The 20,418-nt window shown below is 39.8% G+C and overlaps 1 protein-coding gene across 18 annotated transcripts in view; it reads right to left on the minus strand.

The window, feature by feature from the left end:
• UNKL (unk like zinc finger) overlaps positions 1-20,418 on the minus strand; it is a 60,316-nt gene that overhangs the window by 4,768 nt on the left and 35,130 nt on the right. For 11 of the 18 annotated variants that reach the window (XM_052773070.1, XM_052773076.1, XM_052773072.1 and 8 more), the window contains 7 exons: positions 19,661-19,849; positions 17,405-17,467; positions 12,473-12,638; positions 9,663-9,755; positions 3,510-3,740; positions 2,643-2,845; positions 1,555-1,809 (listed from right to left, as the gene is read on the minus strand). In XM_052773070.1, the coding sequence (XP_052629030.1) occupies positions 1,555-1,809; positions 2,643-2,845; positions 3,510-3,740; positions 9,663-9,755; positions 12,473-12,638; positions 17,405-17,467; positions 19,661-19,849 (1,200 nt within the window). Of the gene's footprint in view, positions 1-1,554; positions 1,810-2,642; positions 2,846-3,509; positions 3,741-9,662; positions 9,756-11,162; positions 11,917-12,472; positions 12,639-17,404; positions 17,468-19,660; positions 19,850-20,418 lie in introns of those variants that run through there. The other 7 variants (XM_052773077.1, XM_052773073.1, XM_052773069.1 and 4 more) reach the window with 5 other exon arrangements.

Below are 20,418 nucleotides of genomic sequence, written 5' to 3' on the forward strand. Positions count from 1 at the left end.
TGGAAAAGGTGGTAATGGTTCTGATCACTCCAGCCTGGCCAAGATGACTTCCATTCCAGGATGTAATGACTTTTTTGGTAGGAGAACCCAAGACTCTTTTGCTCCTCTTTAAAATCCCTTAGGAGAAAAACAACAGTGGTCCCTAATCCAATCAAGAGTCCTGTAAATGTACTTGATAACAGGAGCCTGGTAACTAGCAAGTCTCATCCTCATCCACCTACTTTATTGACAAAGACTTAAATTATGTTTTAAACTCTTCTAAAGAGAGCCTGGCTTTTTTTTCCAAGGCTGTAGTTCATACTGATACAGACAACACTGGACAGGAGGTGAACTGAGACAGAGAAGACACTGTGGAACTCAAACAGGTACTAGAATATGGCAGACTGTCCTGGTAGCGAAAGGAAATCTTTTTTTTGTCTGGACAGTCCCGTCACAGCCAAAACAAACCAGCAAGAATTGGTGTCATATGTGGTGTCATTGCCCTTTGACATTTCAGGGGAGAAAGCAATGGAAACAAAGTTGTGTCCAGCAAGGTTTGAAGTATGGTGCCTGGAGCAGTGCATGGTCACTATTATCTTCCTTGATGTGCTCAGAGGAGTGGCACGTGCTATTCTCGGCTTTGAAACCCCTGAGAAATGCCCTCAATCTGGCAGTGAAAGAGCATCCTAAATTTTGGCAGAAACTGAGTCTGGATTTGAGAGAAGGTGAAATACAGCAATATGCCACTAAGGTGATTAGGGGACTGAAGCATCTGACATACGAGGAGAGGCTGAAAGAGCTGGGATTGTTTAGCCTTGACAAGAGATGGCATCTTACTGGTGTTTATTAATACCTGATGGGAGGGTGTAAAACAGATAGGGACAGACTCTTCTCGGTGGTATCCAGTGAAAGAAGAGGCAAAGGGCACAAACTAAAATACAGAAAATTCCACAAAGACATAAGAAAAAACTTTTCTTCCTGTGAGGATGGTCAAAACACTGGAAAAGGTTGCCCTCAGAGGAGGTAGACTCGCCATCCTTGGAGATACTCAAAACACTACTGGGCAAGGCCCTGACCAACCTGCTCGAGTTGACCCTGCTTTGAGCAGTGGGTTGGACTGGATGATCTTCAGAGGACCCTTCTAACGTCAATGATTCTATGCTCCCAGTCTGTACTTGCCTCTCTGACAAAACAAACTCCTAGCAGGGAACCTCACCACCTACCTTCTAAACAAGTGAAAAGCATGTAACTATTTTCATTTATTGAGGGCAACTATTTTTATTTATTTAGGTAGTGCCCAAAACGTTGGGAGTAAAAGCTGACTTTAAATCTTTTTTATAATCACCCCAAGAATTCTTGTGAATCACTTGTAATTTGTTCTGATAGCTGATCAAAAACTTAGAAGAATCCATTAGGCTGAGAAATCTGAACCATCCTCTATTCCAGAAAAGAAAGAGTTAACACTGAGAGCAGTGTTGTTCTTTGAAGTGAAACCTGGCATAAATATGTCATTGAAGGTTATTGAGCTGCCAGTTTCAGTTAATCAAAAATAGTTATGCAGATGAAGAAACTCACCTCATCTATTGTTTCTAAGTCTAAGTGCAGCCGATTTTGTAAGGAACGAAGCTTTGGCAAAGATATCTTTTCTATATCTCCATAGTTTTTCGTGTAAGGTAACGTAGTAGATAAACAAGCAGCTAACTGCGCCTTCAGCTTTTTTAATTTATTTTCCACTTCCTCCTTCTTCTGAAGAGCGAGTTGTTTGTCCGCATCTGCGATGTTAGCACGTTCTTTTGCTTCTTGAGCCTCCTTCTGCCATGCATCACACGCCTGGGCGAAAGAGATTTCCAGAATATAAAAAACAGGTTTTTTAAATTAACAACAGAAGAGCAAATTCAAAAGCCTTCAAAGATGCAGGCAATCTCTAATTTTAGACATAACAATGCATTCACTGTCAATTTAACACTTCTCCCTACTTATCCTACCTTCTAATTAACAACTCTTCTTGTTTTGTCTTAATGTAATTTTTAGGTATGTCACTGTTACTGGTCTGTAAACAGCAAGAAGCCTTTTTGGAGCTCTATAAATGGAACACATTTCAAATGTTAAATTCATAATTTAATGTAGAGAGACATCAGAACCAACCAAATTTAGTACAGCTACTTAACTACTCCTCATCACAGAGAGAGCCACATGAGGGGAAGGAAAGGACCACAGAAAATGCACTAGACTGGCAGTTAACAACAGCCTCAGTTTGACTGCTGAGATGGCTAGATACTGTCCAGGTACACTAGACAACCACAGCTGCTGGCAAGCCTCTACCTTTTTTGTGTGTTTATTATCTGAAAGTGGTACAGGAGGAAATGTACATCTTTAGTTACTTAAACATCAAGATATGTTGCTGTTCAGCCCTATCCTGAACATGTGTAAGTCTCCCTGTCTAGAGAGGCAGATTAACTTTCAGAAAATTAATTGCTCTTTAAAAAGCTCAGTTTCCTTTATGCTGCTAGCTCATTTTGAGGATGGAAAAAATATTCGTTTGAGAGACTGCAATAAAACTCTGGGTCCAAGGATAAGAAGATATGTAAAAAGGAAAAGCAGTAGGAGCTGCTTGTTTGTTGAAAAAAATATATATAATTTAATATTACCATAAATTAGCATACCTGTTTTACTTGTTGCCAAGATTCTTCCCATTGTTTTAGTTTTCTCTTGGCATCATCAAGTTCTTGTCTAACTCGAGTTAGTTCGTTCCCACTGGTATTTGAACTTATTGAGGGGGTAGTGCCACCGCTTAGTACTGGGGATGGACTAGGAGAGAAACTCCCAGTTACAAAGTCCCAAATACTCCCTGTAACACCATTTAAACCTGTAAAACAAAGGCAGAAAAAAAAAAAAATTCTGCATACACTGCTGCAAAATGTTTCACATGCAGAACAAAACACGTGCCACATCGTAAAACTTACACTTTCATCTGCAAGACTCATTATTTCACTACCTTCAGAAGTGTGACAGTCTGGAAAATGTTTACAGTATTTAAAGCAATTCAGGAGACTTAACACATGGGTTTTTTCTTGCTGCTTTTAATAAAAGACAGTACAGTCCAAAAAAGGAGAAGGAAGAGTGGGAATTCACATATACAAAAAGCTTTGTTCCTAGCAGCTCATACATAATTTTAATTCTTCCTCTTTCTCTGTTTTGCATTTTCCTTTAGCAAAATGCTGCAGCTAAAATGCATTCCTGCTGACTGTATGCCAACTGCTCTATTTCATGCCTTTTAAACGCCTCTGTAAATATGTCCTCTTCCAAGAATTCTTTTTTTCCCTTCACTAGGAACAGAAGTTCACTCCTTGAACTTCCTCCCACATACCACACATATAACTCCATTATCAGTAGTGTTATTAATTACAATAGCTAGGCTTTGTTGTCCAGATTAAGTCATAAGAAACATGCAAAGCCTTGAACTGAACATTTCTTACCTGCCATTGAGTTCCCTCTTACCATACACAAAGTGCAGCCTTCAACTTACTTACCTAAAGAGTTGTGAGAAGAGGCTGAGGTGCCTAACATACTATGTTCTGTCTTCAAAAGCTGAGGCTGCTGGTGGTGAGGAGCCGTAGTGGATGAAACAAAAGACTGAGACAGTGATTGTGAAAGAGAACTGAGTGGAGAGGTCGAAAGGGATGATGATGAATGTAAAGATGAGGAACGAACAAGAGAACCTGGAATATTGACAGGTGCTGAACTTCCCAGTAATCTTTGACCTATGTATACATTAGGGGGGGAAAAAAAAAAATCATTCCAAAGCAGTACACAGCTCTCTCTAAGTATTTTTCTGAAAAATGTATCAAATGTAAATTAAATTATATATTCAAATACCTTCCATTAAAAAAGAAAACTTTATTTATCTCCTATTGCAAAAATATTTTTTTAAGTGAACACTTGAAAGTAGTTTTCCAAGTGCCTGAAAACAGAATTTGTAGCTTTATACAGCAGTGGCCTCATCTGCAGCTACAAAGAAAAACACTTTTCAGATCAAGTTATTCAACTTACTCATTTTTACAGCCAACAACTAATGCAAGTGGAGAAACTGACTGAAACTTAAAGGATTAAGAAAAATTTGGGTTTTATTTTAATATATAGAGTTAAGCAAGTGAGACTACATACCTTGAAAATCATACACAGCATAATAATCAGACATAGCTCAATGTCTTTCCTCTACATACTTTTGCTTCTGTTCAGTAGATTTTAAATGTCAACTGTACTTAACTCTCTATGAAAACTGAGTGTGAAACAAATTAAAAATTAACAATAATTTAGTCAAACAAATGCATTGTTCATAATTTCCCAAAATAATGATAATAATAAAAAATAGGTATTAAAAAAAGGATGTTCAATCATGCAATTACTTAAATAAACACGCACAGATGCAGTGCATTTTCCTGGTCAGGAAACAGTTCAATATTTACTGTGAAGATTTTAGTCATCAATATGTTTGAATAGCAACTAAAAATGACATCACTTTTTCTTTAAAAAAAATACAGCTGTCAAATGATGATACTTAAAGCAAGGGTCATGATTCTAGTTTTCTTGTTTTGCTTAAAACAGGTGAATTCATGTCATCAGAGAAAACATCATTCCTTTTGGAAGTATTTCAAAACAAAAGGACAGGGATGCTCATTATAAGCTGCATTGCCACAATGTCATCAAAAATTATATCTTGAAATACTCAGCAAACGTTATCACAGTCAGCCTCAAGACCCAACTGTATAGGGAAGATACAGGACAGACATATAACCACAGACATACATAATATACCAGACAATAAATGTACACTGCTCTTTGCAAGAGGAGCAAGGAAGCAACAAAGTAAAGGGAGTTTAGTTAAAAAATCTGGCCAAGTAAGAATTCTCTTAAAAATCGAGAGCCAAAGTAAAGCCCCCAAACAAACAATGTATGAAATGGTAGCAGAAGAACCATCTCTTTTCTGGTTCTTAATGCAGTCTTCAAATCCAGTTGAGTTTTGGCAAATACAATCTGCCTGCATGTCTTGAGTTTACGGGGCAAGGGTTTGGTAGCGGACGGGCAGGGCTGCAGGGGTGGCCAGGAGAGGCCAGGGGCTGTCCCGTGCCGGACACAGCCGGTTCCAGCAGACCCCCTGCAAGACACAGCTGTGCCCTTCAGCCACACAGGTGGTGCCTCTGGGAGAAAGTATTTTAAAAAGGGCAAAAAAATGCCACACAGGCAGAGGAGGAGGGAACAAAAAGTGTGAGAAACAGCCCTGTGAACACCAAGGTCAGGAAAGAAGGAAGGGGAAGAGGTGCTTCAGTCACCAGAGCAGAGATTTCCCTGAAGCAGAGATTCCCCTGAAGCAGAGATTCCCCTGCAGCCCATGGAAGGTTTGGAAGAGACCACGGTGGACCAGGTATTTCCGTGCACCCCGTGGAAGAGACTATGGTACAAGCAGGAATTTCCCTGCAGGCTGTGGACAGGACCAGGTCAGAGCAGGTGGATATTGCCTGAAGGAACTGCAGCCTGTGGAAAGCCCATGCTGGGGTAGGTTGTCCTGACAGGAACTGCAGCCCGTGGAAAGGACCCACACTGGAGCAGAGACAAGTGTGAGGAGGAAGGAGCAGGAGAGAGTTACTGTTATGAACTGATCACTACCCCCCATTCCCCATGCCCCTGTGCTACTCGGGACAGGAAGGGAAAGGTAGAAGAGTTGGGAATGAAGTCAAGCCTGGGAAAAAGGTGGTGGGGGGTTGTTTTAGTTTTTCTCTTTGTTTCTCACCATCCAACTCTATTTTAATTGGCAAGAAATTAATTTTCCCCAAATCAAGTCTGGTTTGCCCATGACAGCAACTGGTTAAGTGATTTCCCTGTCTTTATATTGACCTACGAGCTTTTTCATCTTATTTTCTCCCTCTGTCCTGTTGAGAAGGGGGAGCAAGAGAGCAGCTGGATGAGTGTCTGGCTACCCACCAAGTTCAACCTATTACACTGCATGAACTATCCTCCACATACAAATAAAATTGGTTACAGTATTTCCTTCCTGTTCCATACTTCATGGTACTTCCAATGAAGCATAATCACTCCTGCAGCATAGAACAAGGCAGTAAATGAAATACCAAACAAACTATAGCATCAGGAGAACTGTTGAGCCTGACATCACTAGCAGATAAATAAATTTGAAACTACACACATTATCAGTTTCTTTCCGGGTCTGTATGAAGGGGAATATCATGAACAATAATGGAAAATGTTAATAGATAACATATAAACTCTTCTGGTGAAGGAACAACCTTTTAGCATCATCACTGGACAGAAAATTGTAAGAAGTCAATCAACCAAAATAAATAGAAAGCCCTAAAACCTCTGAAGATATTCCCACTAATATTATTGACAAGAATCTACATAAAACTAGATGATTACCTATTGAGACTGTAACATTTTGGGTCATTCTGTATGGACCCCTTAATAACCTTAAGTATACAGGTACCACACTGTCCTGGTTTCAGCTGGGATAGAGTTGTCTTCCTAGTAGCTGGCATAGTGCTATGTTTTTGAGTTCGGTATGAGAGGAATGTTGATAACACACTGATGTTTTCAGTTGTTGCTAAGTAATGTTTAAACTAAGTCAAGGATTCTTCAACTTCTCGTGCCTAGCCAGCAAGAAGGCTGGAGGGGCACAAGAAGTTGGGAGGGGACACAGCCAGGGCAGCTGGCCCAAACTGGCCAATGGGGTATTCCATACCATGTGATGTCACATGTAGTATATAAACCGGAGGGAGCAGGGGAGGAGGGATTGCTGCTTGGGGACTAGCTGGGTTTCGGTCGACGAGTGGTGAGAAATTGCATTGTGCATCACTTGTTTATTCCAATCCTTTCATTATTACTATTGTCATTTCATTAGTGTTATCATTATCATTATTAGTTCTTTTTTTTTTTCCTCTGTTCTATTAAACTGTTTTGTCAAGTTCACAGGTTTTATAGACTAGCAGTTTGCACAGATACCAGTATTGCTATCGATTAGCTGAATGTCTAGTAGTACAGGAATCTAATGTTTTGGTTTTCCGCAGCATCTTTATCTTGCTATGAGCAAAGGTTTTATAAACACGAATCAGTTGCACTCTGTCATTTTCTGAATAGATAACTGAATATTCACTATTAATCTTACTAGAATGGGCCGCTTGTAGCATCCAAAACAGGCTGCAGTTATGGGGTTTGTCAGTTTTGGACCCCAGTCTTTGCTGGAGTTCCAGTAATGATGGTTAAATATCTGTATTTCTTTTTAAATTTTTTCCGATTCTCTCCCCCATCCCACTGGGTGGGGGGGAAGTAAGTGAGCAGCTGCGTGGTGCTTAGTTGCTGGCTGGGGTTAAACCACAACACACACATACAGCCCTAGTAACAAAGAACCACCTTGGGAGAAAACAGAGTCAAGGTGGGAGGGGCACTAGGACTTGTAGCACTGTTGTCAAGATCTCAGAAATTAATATTTGGTTTAAGAAACTTCTTAATCAGTGCGATCCAGAACTAGTTTCTTCTAGCTCTTGCTATCAATAACAAAGCCACTGCTACAATCTGCCTAGATCTACTTGATGCCAAAACATCACCACCACCGAACGTGAATTGTAAATTGCCTCCCCAAATGCTCTCCTCAGATCTGAAGACAGAAGCACGACACCAGTCACTTTATGTGAGGCGTCTTCTGCCCACCTTCAAACAACTGAGCTGATGAAGTGAAAAAGTCCATTTCAAACCAAGTGACTTTCCTGAATTCTCTGTTTGCTCTGAAGCTTCATGTATCCGCACACTACTGGGGTGATAAAATTAGTGATCTTGCCTAGAACTGTCCACTTGCACTGCAAAGGAAGCACCCAGAGGAGGAAAAGTTTCAAGCAGAATCTCTCTGGACATCTGTGTTATTTCTGAAAAGAAGCAACTTACAGTTGCTTGTAATATATGCTTTCCCAAGGGAGTGAGGGCACTTGATGTTCACTTGGGTCAAAACGATTTCCATGCCTTACGAAAAAGTCTTGAATCTGTAATACCTGGGTACTGTCCTATTGTCCTGGGTTCAGCTGGGATAGAGTTAATTTTCACAGGAACCTGGGAAGGGGCACAGCCGGGACAGCTGACCTGAACTAGCCAAGGAGCTATTCCATACCATGTGACATCATGCTCAGTATATAAATGGGGAGTGGGCTAGGGGCTGGGCTCTCGGCTTTCAGTGGGGGAAGTGGCGGAGCGTAGGGTTCCAGGTGGTGAGCAGTTGCACTGTGCATCACTCGTTTTGTATATTTCTTTTATTACTACCGTTGTTGTTGTAACTTCTCTTTTTGTGTTGTCCCAGTAAATTGTCCTTATCTCAACCCTCGAGGTTCCGGTTTTTTTTTTTCTATTCTCCTTTCTAATTCTCCTCCCCATCCCACCGGAGGGGGGCGGGGAAGAGTGAGCGAGCGGCTGCGTGGTCCTTTGTTACCGGCTGGGCTGAAACCACGACACCTATCCACTGCGATCCCAGTGACAGCTTACATATTCCAACAACATCAAATATATCTGTATATTTGTTAGAGCCAGTGGGCTAAGGATGTAATCATTAAATTGCATAATGTATAGACACCAAGTGCAAGCTTTTCTTCTTGGAGCAACAGTCAGCAATAATAAACTAGGGCATAGCTATAGGTGTTTTACCCTTTGCATCTAGAGCCACAGGGCAAGAAGGACATAGGAGGAACACGTTTGCCATCCAAGAATACAGTTTTATTCGCGCAAGTGGAAGCTTAACACATATGCACAACCAACTTAATAATCACTGTAGACCTCCTTCAAAGAAATGTTAGCAAAACAGGTATCAGAAAATAAATGAAAGTGCTGTAAAAACCTGTCTGTTCTCTTGCTCTATCACTCTCAAAGGAATATGATAACAAAATTATAGTTCCTCAGTTTTCACTTCCTATTTTTCTGGGTTTTTTCTCTCGATTATTTTCCCTTTTCTACTTTCACAAAGAAAAGGTGGCATTTTAATTTCTTGATGCCCCCTCCCCCCCATACTTCCTCTCTGCTGTCTCTTCCCTGCACTGCTCTCCTTTGCTATGTCTTCCTCTCCTGTCCTTTCCCAGAAGAGGTCAAATGGCTGAATACTTTCCAACAGACCTTCAACTAAATTGCTCCTTCCAGGTTAGATTTATAGAAAGATTAAGTCCCTAACTTGCAAGTATTAAAGTCCTAAAGGTTGCTAGCTCCTTCTCCTCAAGAATTGTCCCTGCTCCCCCTCTCAGCAACCACCTAACCATGGAAGTACTTGTCCGTCCCCACAGCACATACTGCCTGCTGTCAGACATTTGCAGCATTCAACATGCAGGCAGTCAAGCTCAAGCGTAATGCCTTCCTGTAAATGCATGTAAGTCCTTCCATCAGCTGTTATGCCCATGGGCCCAAGTCATGAAGCATGTTAAAAAAAACCCAAACCAAAATGTTTAACAGACTGATCCCTCGCAAAATACAGACAGTTTGATAGAGGTGCAATCCCTTTATGCCACAAAGTTAAACAGCTGGAACAAAACTGAGGACTTTTCTTCAAAGTCTTTGCTGTCTGTAACTATTTTGGTGAGTAAAAGTTTAGAAAGGTAAGAAAGAAAGATATTTTAAATTAGTATAATTTTACGAATTGGACCTCTTACTTGCTAATCCAAGGTCACTGCCTTCTTGATCTTCTAATTCTCTCTCTATGGACGCGACGTTCACATCATTAAAATGCAAATCTAGAGCAGAACCTGTTAAACAAAATATTGTATCAATGAATTATCCTTGAATTATCCATAAAACTATCATGATGGCTGAAATGAGGAAACTTTATTTGACTATTTTTGTTAGTGCTTCCATCATAGAACTCTTTTGCATCTAGGTCATAATCTTAAGCATACTACAGACACACAGTGAAGGATATCCTCTGTATTTTGTAAAAGGGAAAACTTTCATATATATGCCATTACAGCTCTTAAAGCTGGTGAGATGAACACCATGCTGAATACTAGTTCTAACTGATTGGTATGCTTATTCCCAACTCCCCTGCACCCTTCTCTTCCCCAGCTCTTGGGGACTATTACTCAGAGAGCAGACACAGAGGGCTTGGAGCTCCCTTTGAGATTGAGATAAAGGGCCACAGAAAGGGCTACAGACCCCACTGTCTGACTAAGCTTCCTCAGTCCTTGCTAACGTAACTCTCCTGCATTTCCCCTAATCCTTTATCCAAACCCATTCATCCCCTTTTCCCATAAACACCTAGCCCCTTCCCTCGCTGCAGCTCTTTTTCTATCCCTTTTTTTTATGATTCTTCAATCCACCACTTCCTACAAGAACACTATGTATTTATTTTCTGTTCTACAATAAGGTCTTAATTTTCTGCTCTATTCAGATTATGTGCAGCACTTTATTTTCAATGCCATCCTGTATATCCATGAAGCAGAACTCTGGAAAAAGGATTTATATATAGATGAAATTCTTTTAAGGAAAAAAAAAAACCAAAACAAATCTACACAGTTGCCATGAAGTACATTGACTTATGCATACATGACACAGGTATTTTAAGATTCATATTTTGTTAACAAACATAGCATACTGAAAACTTTTAGAAAACCATCCGTAGACAGCAGAGGCATATTCTAACTCAGAGGAATCAAGAGTCTCTTATGCTCAATAATATAATCACACTGGGACATGGGAAACATAGCGTATCACTGTTTAAACGACTTTGCAATACTTCTTCAGTATATCATGATTTAAACATACTGAATTAGCAACACATCTACTATACAGAAATTAGACCATGGTTTTTATTGTTGTATGAGTAACTTGTTACAGCCAACTAGCCTCTACTTATTCCAGAAGCAATGTTTATCCTGAGAAAAATGTGATTTCATTCCATAATGCACCTTAAAATATTAACTGTAAGCCGATGAAATTACATTATTTGCATAGAATCAAAACTAAAATTCTGCTCATTCTAATTCTGAAATTTAAAAATAATTTAAAATTTATTCTGTTCTAACACACAGATCATCAAACAAACCTTTAAGGAAAGCAAGCTATACACTTGTGAGACTGCAGAGAAAGATCCGTCATTTAATATTCTGCATAGATTTTTTTCCTAAAAAAATTAAAACAGTGAATGCCTAACTTACCATGCTGAAGTGCTGACTCACTCTCTGCAGTCTCCTCGTTGCTGCTACACATCGATTTAAACACAGAAAGCTTCAAGTACACCAGCTAATCACAGCAACTCCCTGATCATGTGACTTAGACCACAGAACGTGAAATACAGCACCTTTCAAATCACAACATTCCCTGCCATGGCCTCCTCAATAAACCACATTTAGTGTAAAAGTGCCACAAATTTCAATGAGTTTGTGAATAACACTAAATTAAGGGGAGCAGCTGATACACTCGATGGCAGGACTGCCATTTAGAGGGATCTCAAAAGGCTGGAGAACTGGGCTGATGGAAACTGCATGAAGTTCAACAAAGGCAAATACAATAATGCTGCACCTGGGACAGAATAATCCCTTGCAAGAGTACAGGCTGAGGGCCAAATGATCACAAAGCAGCATTGCAGAAAAAGATCTAGGAATTCTGATGAATGGCACATTCAGCATGTTCTGTGGCAATAAAAGCTAACAGCATATTGGCCTGCGTTAGTAAACGTGCAGCCAGCAGGTTGGGGGAAGCGATTATTCCTCTCTATCCAGCACCTGTCAGACCATAGCAGGAGTACCACGACCAGTTTTGAAGTTCCCAGTGTCTAATTATTATTGAAACATTTAACTCCTTTTATCATTTTTCACATAAACAACCTAGCTGGTTGGAAGCATGGGAAAGGCTCCGGGCTAACGACAGAAATTTCAGAAGTATTTCCCAGAATCTGTCTTGTGTACCCAGAAAGTAAGGGCTCCTCCTCTTTGTGTCCTTTCAGATCTGGTCCACAGACTGTGAACAAGATTTTGTCCTTGAACACACAAATAACCAGACTGGAGAATATGCAGTCAGCCAAAGAAAAATGTCCCATTTTCATGTGAGGATGGTAAGATCTGTAATCGCACCTGCTATGGCAACATCAAAAAAAAGAATCAAATCTCATCAGCCCATCAGAAGAAGTTGAGGAGACAGTACTTCTACTCCTAGCAATACAGTGAGTTGCATTATGAAGGTTTTACACATTTTTTAAATCACTGGCCAATACCAATGCCAAAATTCCAGTTTAAATTTCCCATTCACTCATTCCTATGCTCACATTGAAAACCTTGTGAAAAATAATGATTTGGGGTGAAAACATTTAAATTAAATTTCAGATATTGCTTTTAATTACATATAATAAAGCAGATGTGTACAACATTACTGTCTTCAGCAATAAGCTCTTTGAACCTATGCTGAAACAAGCAGAACTTGAATAATGCAACAAAACATGTACAATCAGAGATTAAACGTTAAGACTTACCTATTACCGATTCAACTGTGTTACTGCCAGAATAGAACGGGGGAGCTTTGGCACTGATAGCAGAGACAGTTGTAGGAGATGAAGTATCTGATCCAAGACTGGAGGCCAGACTGGAAGTTATACTTGAAGCAAGTGGGTTAACCGCTGAAAAAACACTGAGATGGTTCTGTTAAAAAAAACCAAACAACATATGCATACACACACAAACACACTTACATGGATGTATGTACAAACATATAAAATAAACAGAATGTATTTTTAAAAGTAGTTATTTTAAGTCAAACAGAAAGAAATCCAGAAGAACCCTCTGAATGAATAGATGAGGATAATTTTCCTTATCATTTACCAGCAAGTGCATTTCTCCAATGTGGCTGGACATCACTACCATACAAGGGAATTCTGCTTTCAGAAAAAAGGTATTTAAATACTTGCAAATAAGCTCTACAAACATAATTAGTTAGCTGAAGTCTGATGCTCCTTTTCAAAAGGAAAGTATCTATGGAGGAACTGTACCATTTCATTATGCATTCATACACAAATTATATTCTATATTATTTTTCTGACCTGCAAATTTTCTCATTTAATCTAAATGTAATTGGTACATAAACTGATCTTCGGTTTAGGTAACTGAGAAACATGACTGCACTGCACACACGTATCACATTATATAATGACCTGTACCTGTGCTACTTCTTTCTAGCTGAACATTTTTTTAATACAAATCACACATTTAAATTATAAAATGTAAGAAATGCAAACAATATGTAACTATGTAACATTCTAAACTGGAAAATAACTTTACAAAGTCTACAGGGACTTGGTGCAGAGTTTCCAGTGTATTAATTCCTTTTATTGTTTATTGTTTATTTATTCCCTCCAATCTTTTAGTTAATAAAAACAAGATTTAACTGTGAATCAATCCACACATCCTCTCATCGCCTTCTGTGTCACAAGCAGTGATTGTGCAGTATCTACTCTCCTGATTTCTACCAATACCACAGAAAATTTCTATTTCAAAGCCAGATAAAGCGCAAGATTGAGGGCGATAATGACCATGAGAATGAATAATTTTTTCTTTAAAAATGGGCACAAACTGAAATACAGAAAGTTTCACTTACACACAAAAAATTTTTTACTGCGATTGTGGACTAACACTGGAACGTGTTGCCCAAAAAGGCTGTGGAGTCTTCACTTTTGGAGATATTCAAAACACCACAATAGAAGGCACTGAGCAACCTGCTCTAGCTGACCCCACTTTGACAAGGGGACAGATGGACCACAGACCTCCAGAGAATCATAGAATGGTTTGGGTTGGAAGGAACCTTTAAAGATCATCTAGTCCAACCCCCCTGCCATGGGCTGGGACATCTTCCACTAGATGAGATGCTTGAAGTGATGCTCAAAGCCCCACCCAACCTAACCTTGAACACTTCCACGGATGGGGCATCCACAACTTCTCTGGGCAACCTGTTCCAGTGCCACACCACTCTCACAGAAAAGAATTTCATCATTATAGCCAATCTAAATCTACCCTCTTTCTGTCTAAAAACATTGCCCCTTGTCCTGTCACTATGGGCCCTGACAAAAAGTCTTTCTCGGTCTTTCTTATAAGCCCCTTTTAAGTATTGGAAAGCTGCAACAACATCTCCCCGGAGCCTTCCCTTCTGCAGGCTGAACGACCCCAACTCTCTCAGCCTCACTTCATAGCAGAGGTGTTCCAGCCCTCAGACCATTTTCATGTCCCTCCTCTGGACCCACTCTAACAGGTCCATGTCTTTCTTGTACTGGGAACCCCAGAGCTGATGCAGCACTCCAGGTAGGGTCTCACGAGAGTGGAGTAGAGGGGGAGAATCACTTCCTCGACCTGCTGGCCACGCTTCTTTTGACGCAGCCCCGGATAATTGGCTTTCTGGGCTGCAAGTGTACGTTGCTGGCTCACATCCAATTTTTCACCCACCAGTATCCCCAAGTCCATCTCTGCAGTGTTGCTCTCAATCCATTCATCACCCAGTCTGTACTGATACTGGGGACTGTCCTGACCCTGGTGCAGAACCTTGTGCTCAGACTTGTTGAACTTCAACAGAGGTCCCTTCCAAGCTCAACTCTTCTATGATTCTGTGATACGCTTTTCCAAACTTTGTTCCAATATTGTAAATTTACACTGAATTCAGAACACATTCTCTAATATCCCAATGCAATATGTTAAATGGAACATTTCTTTGCTGGTTTCTGTTTTCATAAATGTTTGAGCCGAAAAAAAAAGTAATCTCTGAACTAGCAATACATATAAAACCATAAAGAACAGCTGTATAATTAGAGAAGTAAAATGAAGAAATGACAAGGCATAGGATTCTTAGGTTATAAGCCCGATCATGATCCCTGTCATTGGAGAAACATCATGTCAAAGTCAACACAAGTAGGAGAGGCAATACAGGCTTTTCGTATTACTGAAAAATTATCAGACTCAAAATAAATCTCCTTTTGGCCTGTCCCATCTTAAGCTGAGGCCTCTTGGTGAGAGGGAAGTGAAGAAATTTCACATACCCACACAAAGCTGATGGATTTCTTCAGTTAGTTCTCTTTCTCCCCAGCATAAACACCTACATCTACTAGACTATTTAAGTCTCTTTTTCCTGCCTAACATACTTACGAACAGCAAGCTTCTTGTCCCACCCTATACCTACAGACAGAGGCACTCATGCAGCTCAAAGATTCCTTTCCTTCTTTTGTTTTGACAGACCAAGACTATCCCTATCTGTGGCTTCAAAACTCTGTTCTAGGGGATATCTAAACAGAACAGAGAGATAAAATAAACAGAAATGAGACAGGATAGAAAAGTTATTAAAAAAAGATGTCAACAGCTTTATAATTACATAGCAGAATTTCACACATTCTGCACTATTTAAATGGAGATTAAATAACACTTTTTTAAAAAAGAAGAGAATTAAAACAACTTGCTAAGTATTCTTAGGATCACCGGATAATAGGAAAATTCAGGTTGGAAGGAACTTCAGGAGGTCACCTAGTCCAACCTCCTAATCAGAGCTAGGTCAACTATGAAGTCAGATCAGGTTACTCAGTGTTTTAGCCAGTCTGGTCTTGAAAACTTCCAAGGATGGAGACTGCACAACCACACTCAGCAACCACTGCTTGACTCTTGCCATGGTGAAAAAAATTTTCTTATACCCAGTCAGAGCTTCTTGTTTCAATTTATGCCTGTTCTCTCTTGTCCACCCACTGTGCACCACTGCGAACAGGCCGGCTCCATCTTCTTGATGACCTCCTCATAGGTATTGGAAGGCTGCTACTAGGTCCTCCGGAAGCCTTCTTTTCTCCACGCAAGCTCTGCTTTCTCAGCCTCTCCTCGCAGGGCAAGCGCTCCAGTCCCCTCACCATCTTGGCAGCCATGTGCTAAGCTTGCACTAGTTTACTGATGTAATCCCAGTACTGTGAGCCCAAAACCAGATGCAGTATTCTAGACATAGTTTAGCAAGTGTTAAGCAGAAGGGTAACCCCTTCTGTTGATCTACTCCATGCTCCTGTTAATACAACCGGGGATAACGTTGGGCCTTCTTTACTGCTAGAGCACACTGTTGGCTCACATTTCAGCTTGCTGTCTATGAAGAATCTCAGGTCCTTTTCCGCAGAGCTGCCTTCCAGTTAGTTCTTGTTCTCAGCCTATATTGTTGCAAGAGGTTCTTGCTTCTCAGGTGCAGGACTTTGCACTTGTCCTTAATGAATTTCATAAAGATCTTGTTGGCCTATTCCTCTAGTCTGTCTACATCTCTCTGAATGGCAGCCCAGCCCTATTGACTGGTCCCGCCAATTTCATGTCATCTGCAAACTTGATTCCCCCACCAGGTCATTGATAAAGATGTTAAACTGGGTATGTCCTATTTACTCTGTTACAAACATTTAATAGCAGTAGAAAGTCATGCAAAAACTACTTTTTAGGGCAGATCACAAAAAATTAAAAGCATTTCCAAGGCTGCCACTCTCACTAATTTATAGATGTGTAAAGGAAAAAACCCAATGTATACTTTTAAACTGGTTCATGTCCTATCACTCTTTTACACAGAACTTATAGGATCCACCTCTAACTATCTTGTGTTTTCTCTCCTTACCTATTCTGCACCATTCCTCCTGCTTTTTAAACGTAAGATACATTTTAACCCTCCAGTGGTTTTTTTTTTTTACACTCCTGTGCAGCTGCATGAATGGCAAATGGTAACACTTCTGTTCTTGTTTATCTTGATCATTAAGATAGCATCAGAGTTCTTGTTCTAGCAGTGCAAAGCTGGCAGAGTTTTAAGCTCCTTTGCATATATAGAATGACCTCAAACACCTGATGGATTTATAGCTTCACGACAGGTCAAAGCTATGCCCTCTACCCTGTCACTTTAACTATTTTTCTAGTTTTGAGCATCTGACACTTGAACAACTGTATCGTTATCTTCATTCTGGCCATCCTTAAATTTTATCAACCCATCCCCAAATCAAGTTAATCCAAAATTTCACTGTGAAAACTCTGCCACAGAATTGCAATAATTAAAAGCATCCTCAAATTGCCTCACATTCTTCTCGTCCCTGGTACTCCCTGCAGCACACATCTATTGCACATATTCACAGAACCTAGAGCCAGCTGTCCAGAACCAGGTCCAGCCGGCTTTTGCATAACTCCAAGGAGGGAGACTCCACAACCTCCCTGGGCAACCTGTTCCAATGCTCAAGTCTAACACGTGCAGTAAAAAAGTATTTCCATACATTTAGATGGAACCTCCTGTGTTTCAGTTTGTGCCCGTTGCCTCTTGTCCTGTCACTGGGCACAAATTTTCCTTGGACTATGTTGTAAAGCACCACATAACTTTGATACTGCATAAATAAATTATCAAAAAGGGCAAAATATTTACAGCGTTTAGCTTTTGGCAATACCTGCTTGTTGTCTTGTTCATTTATTTTCTGCTGATTCTCAGCTGGGAAGCTTCGATGCTTTGCCTGAAAGAAGAAAAATCTCTGTAATATATGAACTTTATGAGTCATTGCTGTAAAATACATGATTAGTTTGTGAAGGGTCAGTGGTATCCCTATAATGGTATCTTCAACAGGCTGACTTCATTTCCCTCACTGCAGTCCCATATGGAGAATTACATTTCAATGATCATAGAGTAAATCTACATGGAAAAGGAGCAGCAGTTGCAATTGTTCCACTTATATGCATAATTGAGCACATGCAAGTTATTTCTGGTCCAAAAATTGAGTAGCCATGTTAGCATTATGCTGTGACACAAATAACATGTCCCAAATGCTCACCAGCTGGGGAATACTTCTCCAAGAGGCTGGTGGGATAGAAGCCTGAAGTAGCCAAAAGTTTTGAGTGGAACTGCCCAGATTTTCCCTTAAACTGATCATGCTACAAATAACAACAACAACAAAACAATAAAATCAAATATAAGGGCAGATTTTCTTTGAACACCATTTTATAATAAGGTAACTTTTGAAACAAGTGAGACATACTTAAATAAAAGGGAATTCTAAGCAATTTCTCTTTGCCCCCTGTGCTGTTGCAGAACAGGATCAAAGGATCTCTCTTCTTTTCAGGCCAGTACTTTTCAGTGACTTCCTGAGCTCCAGTAAACTCTGTAAGGTGCTCTCTGTCTCCTTAGGAAAAAGTGGTTCTTCCTGCTGCCTTAGAGCAGTCTTGTTGTGTCTGTTCTTTGTTTCCTTTGGGAGATTCCTAATATGTCTTGTAGTGAAAGCTCCCTAGCAGTAACAACTCTCCTCCTCTTTATATGCCTCCCACCACTCTAGATACTTTTTTATCAATTGCAAAATCCATCACTGCTTTCTCTCTAGACAGGTTCATTGTGGTCACTAAAAGGCAAGCACATGACGTTTTTGCTGCTGAGACACATTCTTTGTAGCACTACATTACTCACTAATTGTGACCAAAACAACAAAAGAGATCTTCACCAACAATTACATAATTTCTCAGTTATTGCTGCCTAATGTCCAGAGAGCAGCCGTTTGATACTGTAACTGCCTTGCTTCCATGACATTTGATCAATGATTACTTGATCCCCATATTGGGAGATGGAAATCCTTCCTGTCACAATGACCACCTCTCTAACCTATAGTCTGTCTGAACATCTACATGTAAGAAAGCAACCCTGCGTGGAGAACTTTACTCTAGAGTAATGACCTTGCCATCACCTATAACAAGTTACCATTTACAAAAACCACTTTCCTTCCTTTCATTATTTTTCTGTATTTTACTTCTGCACTTCTCTGTGCATCTCAGGTTATAGAACTTAATTCTGACAAGTCACAGGTTTGCAAGAAGACTGATCAGCTTGGCTGCAGCTTATTTAAATGTGCCATCGGAGTTCCTTTTTTTAAACAGTTCCTTTCTGACAATTTAGAACTGTAACCAGTATTATAATAGAGCAAGAAAAATTTAGCTTTAACAGGTAAATCCTGGGCTTTCAGCTTTTTTCTCACAGGCCAATAGACCTGCTTCATATCCCTGAAATATAGTCTTCCCTTCTCCCAACTGTCTCTAGCATTGCCTGTTTTCTCCCCACTCCCCGACTAAAGGATTGTAACTCCTCACCAACTTCTATTTCAACCACTTTCCTCTCACTGCTAATGCTACAGATCTCTCTCTCTTTCTTCAAGAGGCTTGTTATATTTTATCACCTATGTCTGTCTCAGCAATGAACTTGTCCAAGGAGAGAGGCAGCTGCACGTGGAAGAAGAAACAGTCTGAAATTAATCAAAGATTGGAACTGATAAATAGTATCAAGTCAGACATTAATGGCTCTTTTCACCATCAATTTTCAACAATAATTAAAACTGAATCCTACCACGTCTAGCTATGATTTTTTTTGCATTGTTATCTTGCTCTGTTCTTGGCAACATGGGCTCAAAATGACAATCACAACATTTCTGCAAAGTTACAATTTATCGCATGTCAGCTGAGCTGCAGTGACTGTTTGCGTGAGTGTTCTTGGCCTGTGACAACTGTAAAGTAATTTGACGCAGTTTAGCTCAGTAAAGAGGAGGGTCCAAACTCTTGTGTCCTAAATTATCAAAAACCAGTGCTGATACACAAGGCAGACAACATTTTCTGCTGAATCTAACTCAACTTAAGATTGCGTTTGTACTTCTAGACCCATGTTATGCACATACCTGATCTTCTCGTTCAAAGCCTGGTGCTTTTGGATAGCTAGATGTCGGTGAAGAAACACCTGACGTGCTAGACTCAGAACACAAAACGCCGTTTGCTAATGATCTCTGTCTACAAAGAGGTCCAAGGGGTGATAAAGAACTACTGCTACCAGAACTTGATGTTACAGTTGGACTTGAAGAACAGGAAATCTGTAGAAGACAGAAAACAGTGTCTAATATACTCTATGATTTTTTTTATGTTTACAGCTAGTCTCCCTCTGTAACACAATCAGTTGAAATTATAAATTAATTTCAGTCTTATGTAAATACAACACTAACTTTGTTTTTTTGGTATTAGCTTAAAAAAGTAGCTGATGACAAAAGTAACAGGGAGCTATTGTACATATACAGACTTCAAAAGGAGATGCATTTGTACACACCAGAATATAGCCTTGTTTGGTCCCTATGCACAAAATTAATCACAGGTGGAGATTACTCTACTTAATGGATATTAATTTACAATAAAGGAATACTTGCTTTCTGACAACCTGATTTCCACTCTTTCATATATTTCTTAATTTACAGTTTAATGCAAGCATTATACAACATTTCACTCTTTTAAAAGAGCTCATCTAGATCAAGCCAAGCAGTTCAAAAAGAGACATGTAGAATCTTGGCAAAAAGCATCTCAATGCTTGTTTGTAAATCTCAAAAGGCTGGTTTCTGAGATTCTTGAACATTAAAATGTTTATTGATTAATAAATTAACATTTCAATATT

This window comes from Harpia harpyja, chromosome 21 (assembly GCF_026419915.1).
Source record: "Harpia harpyja isolate bHarHar1 chromosome 21, bHarHar1 primary haplotype, whole genome shotgun sequence".
NCBI lineage: Eukaryota > Metazoa > Chordata > Aves > Accipitriformes > Accipitridae > Harpia > Harpia harpyja.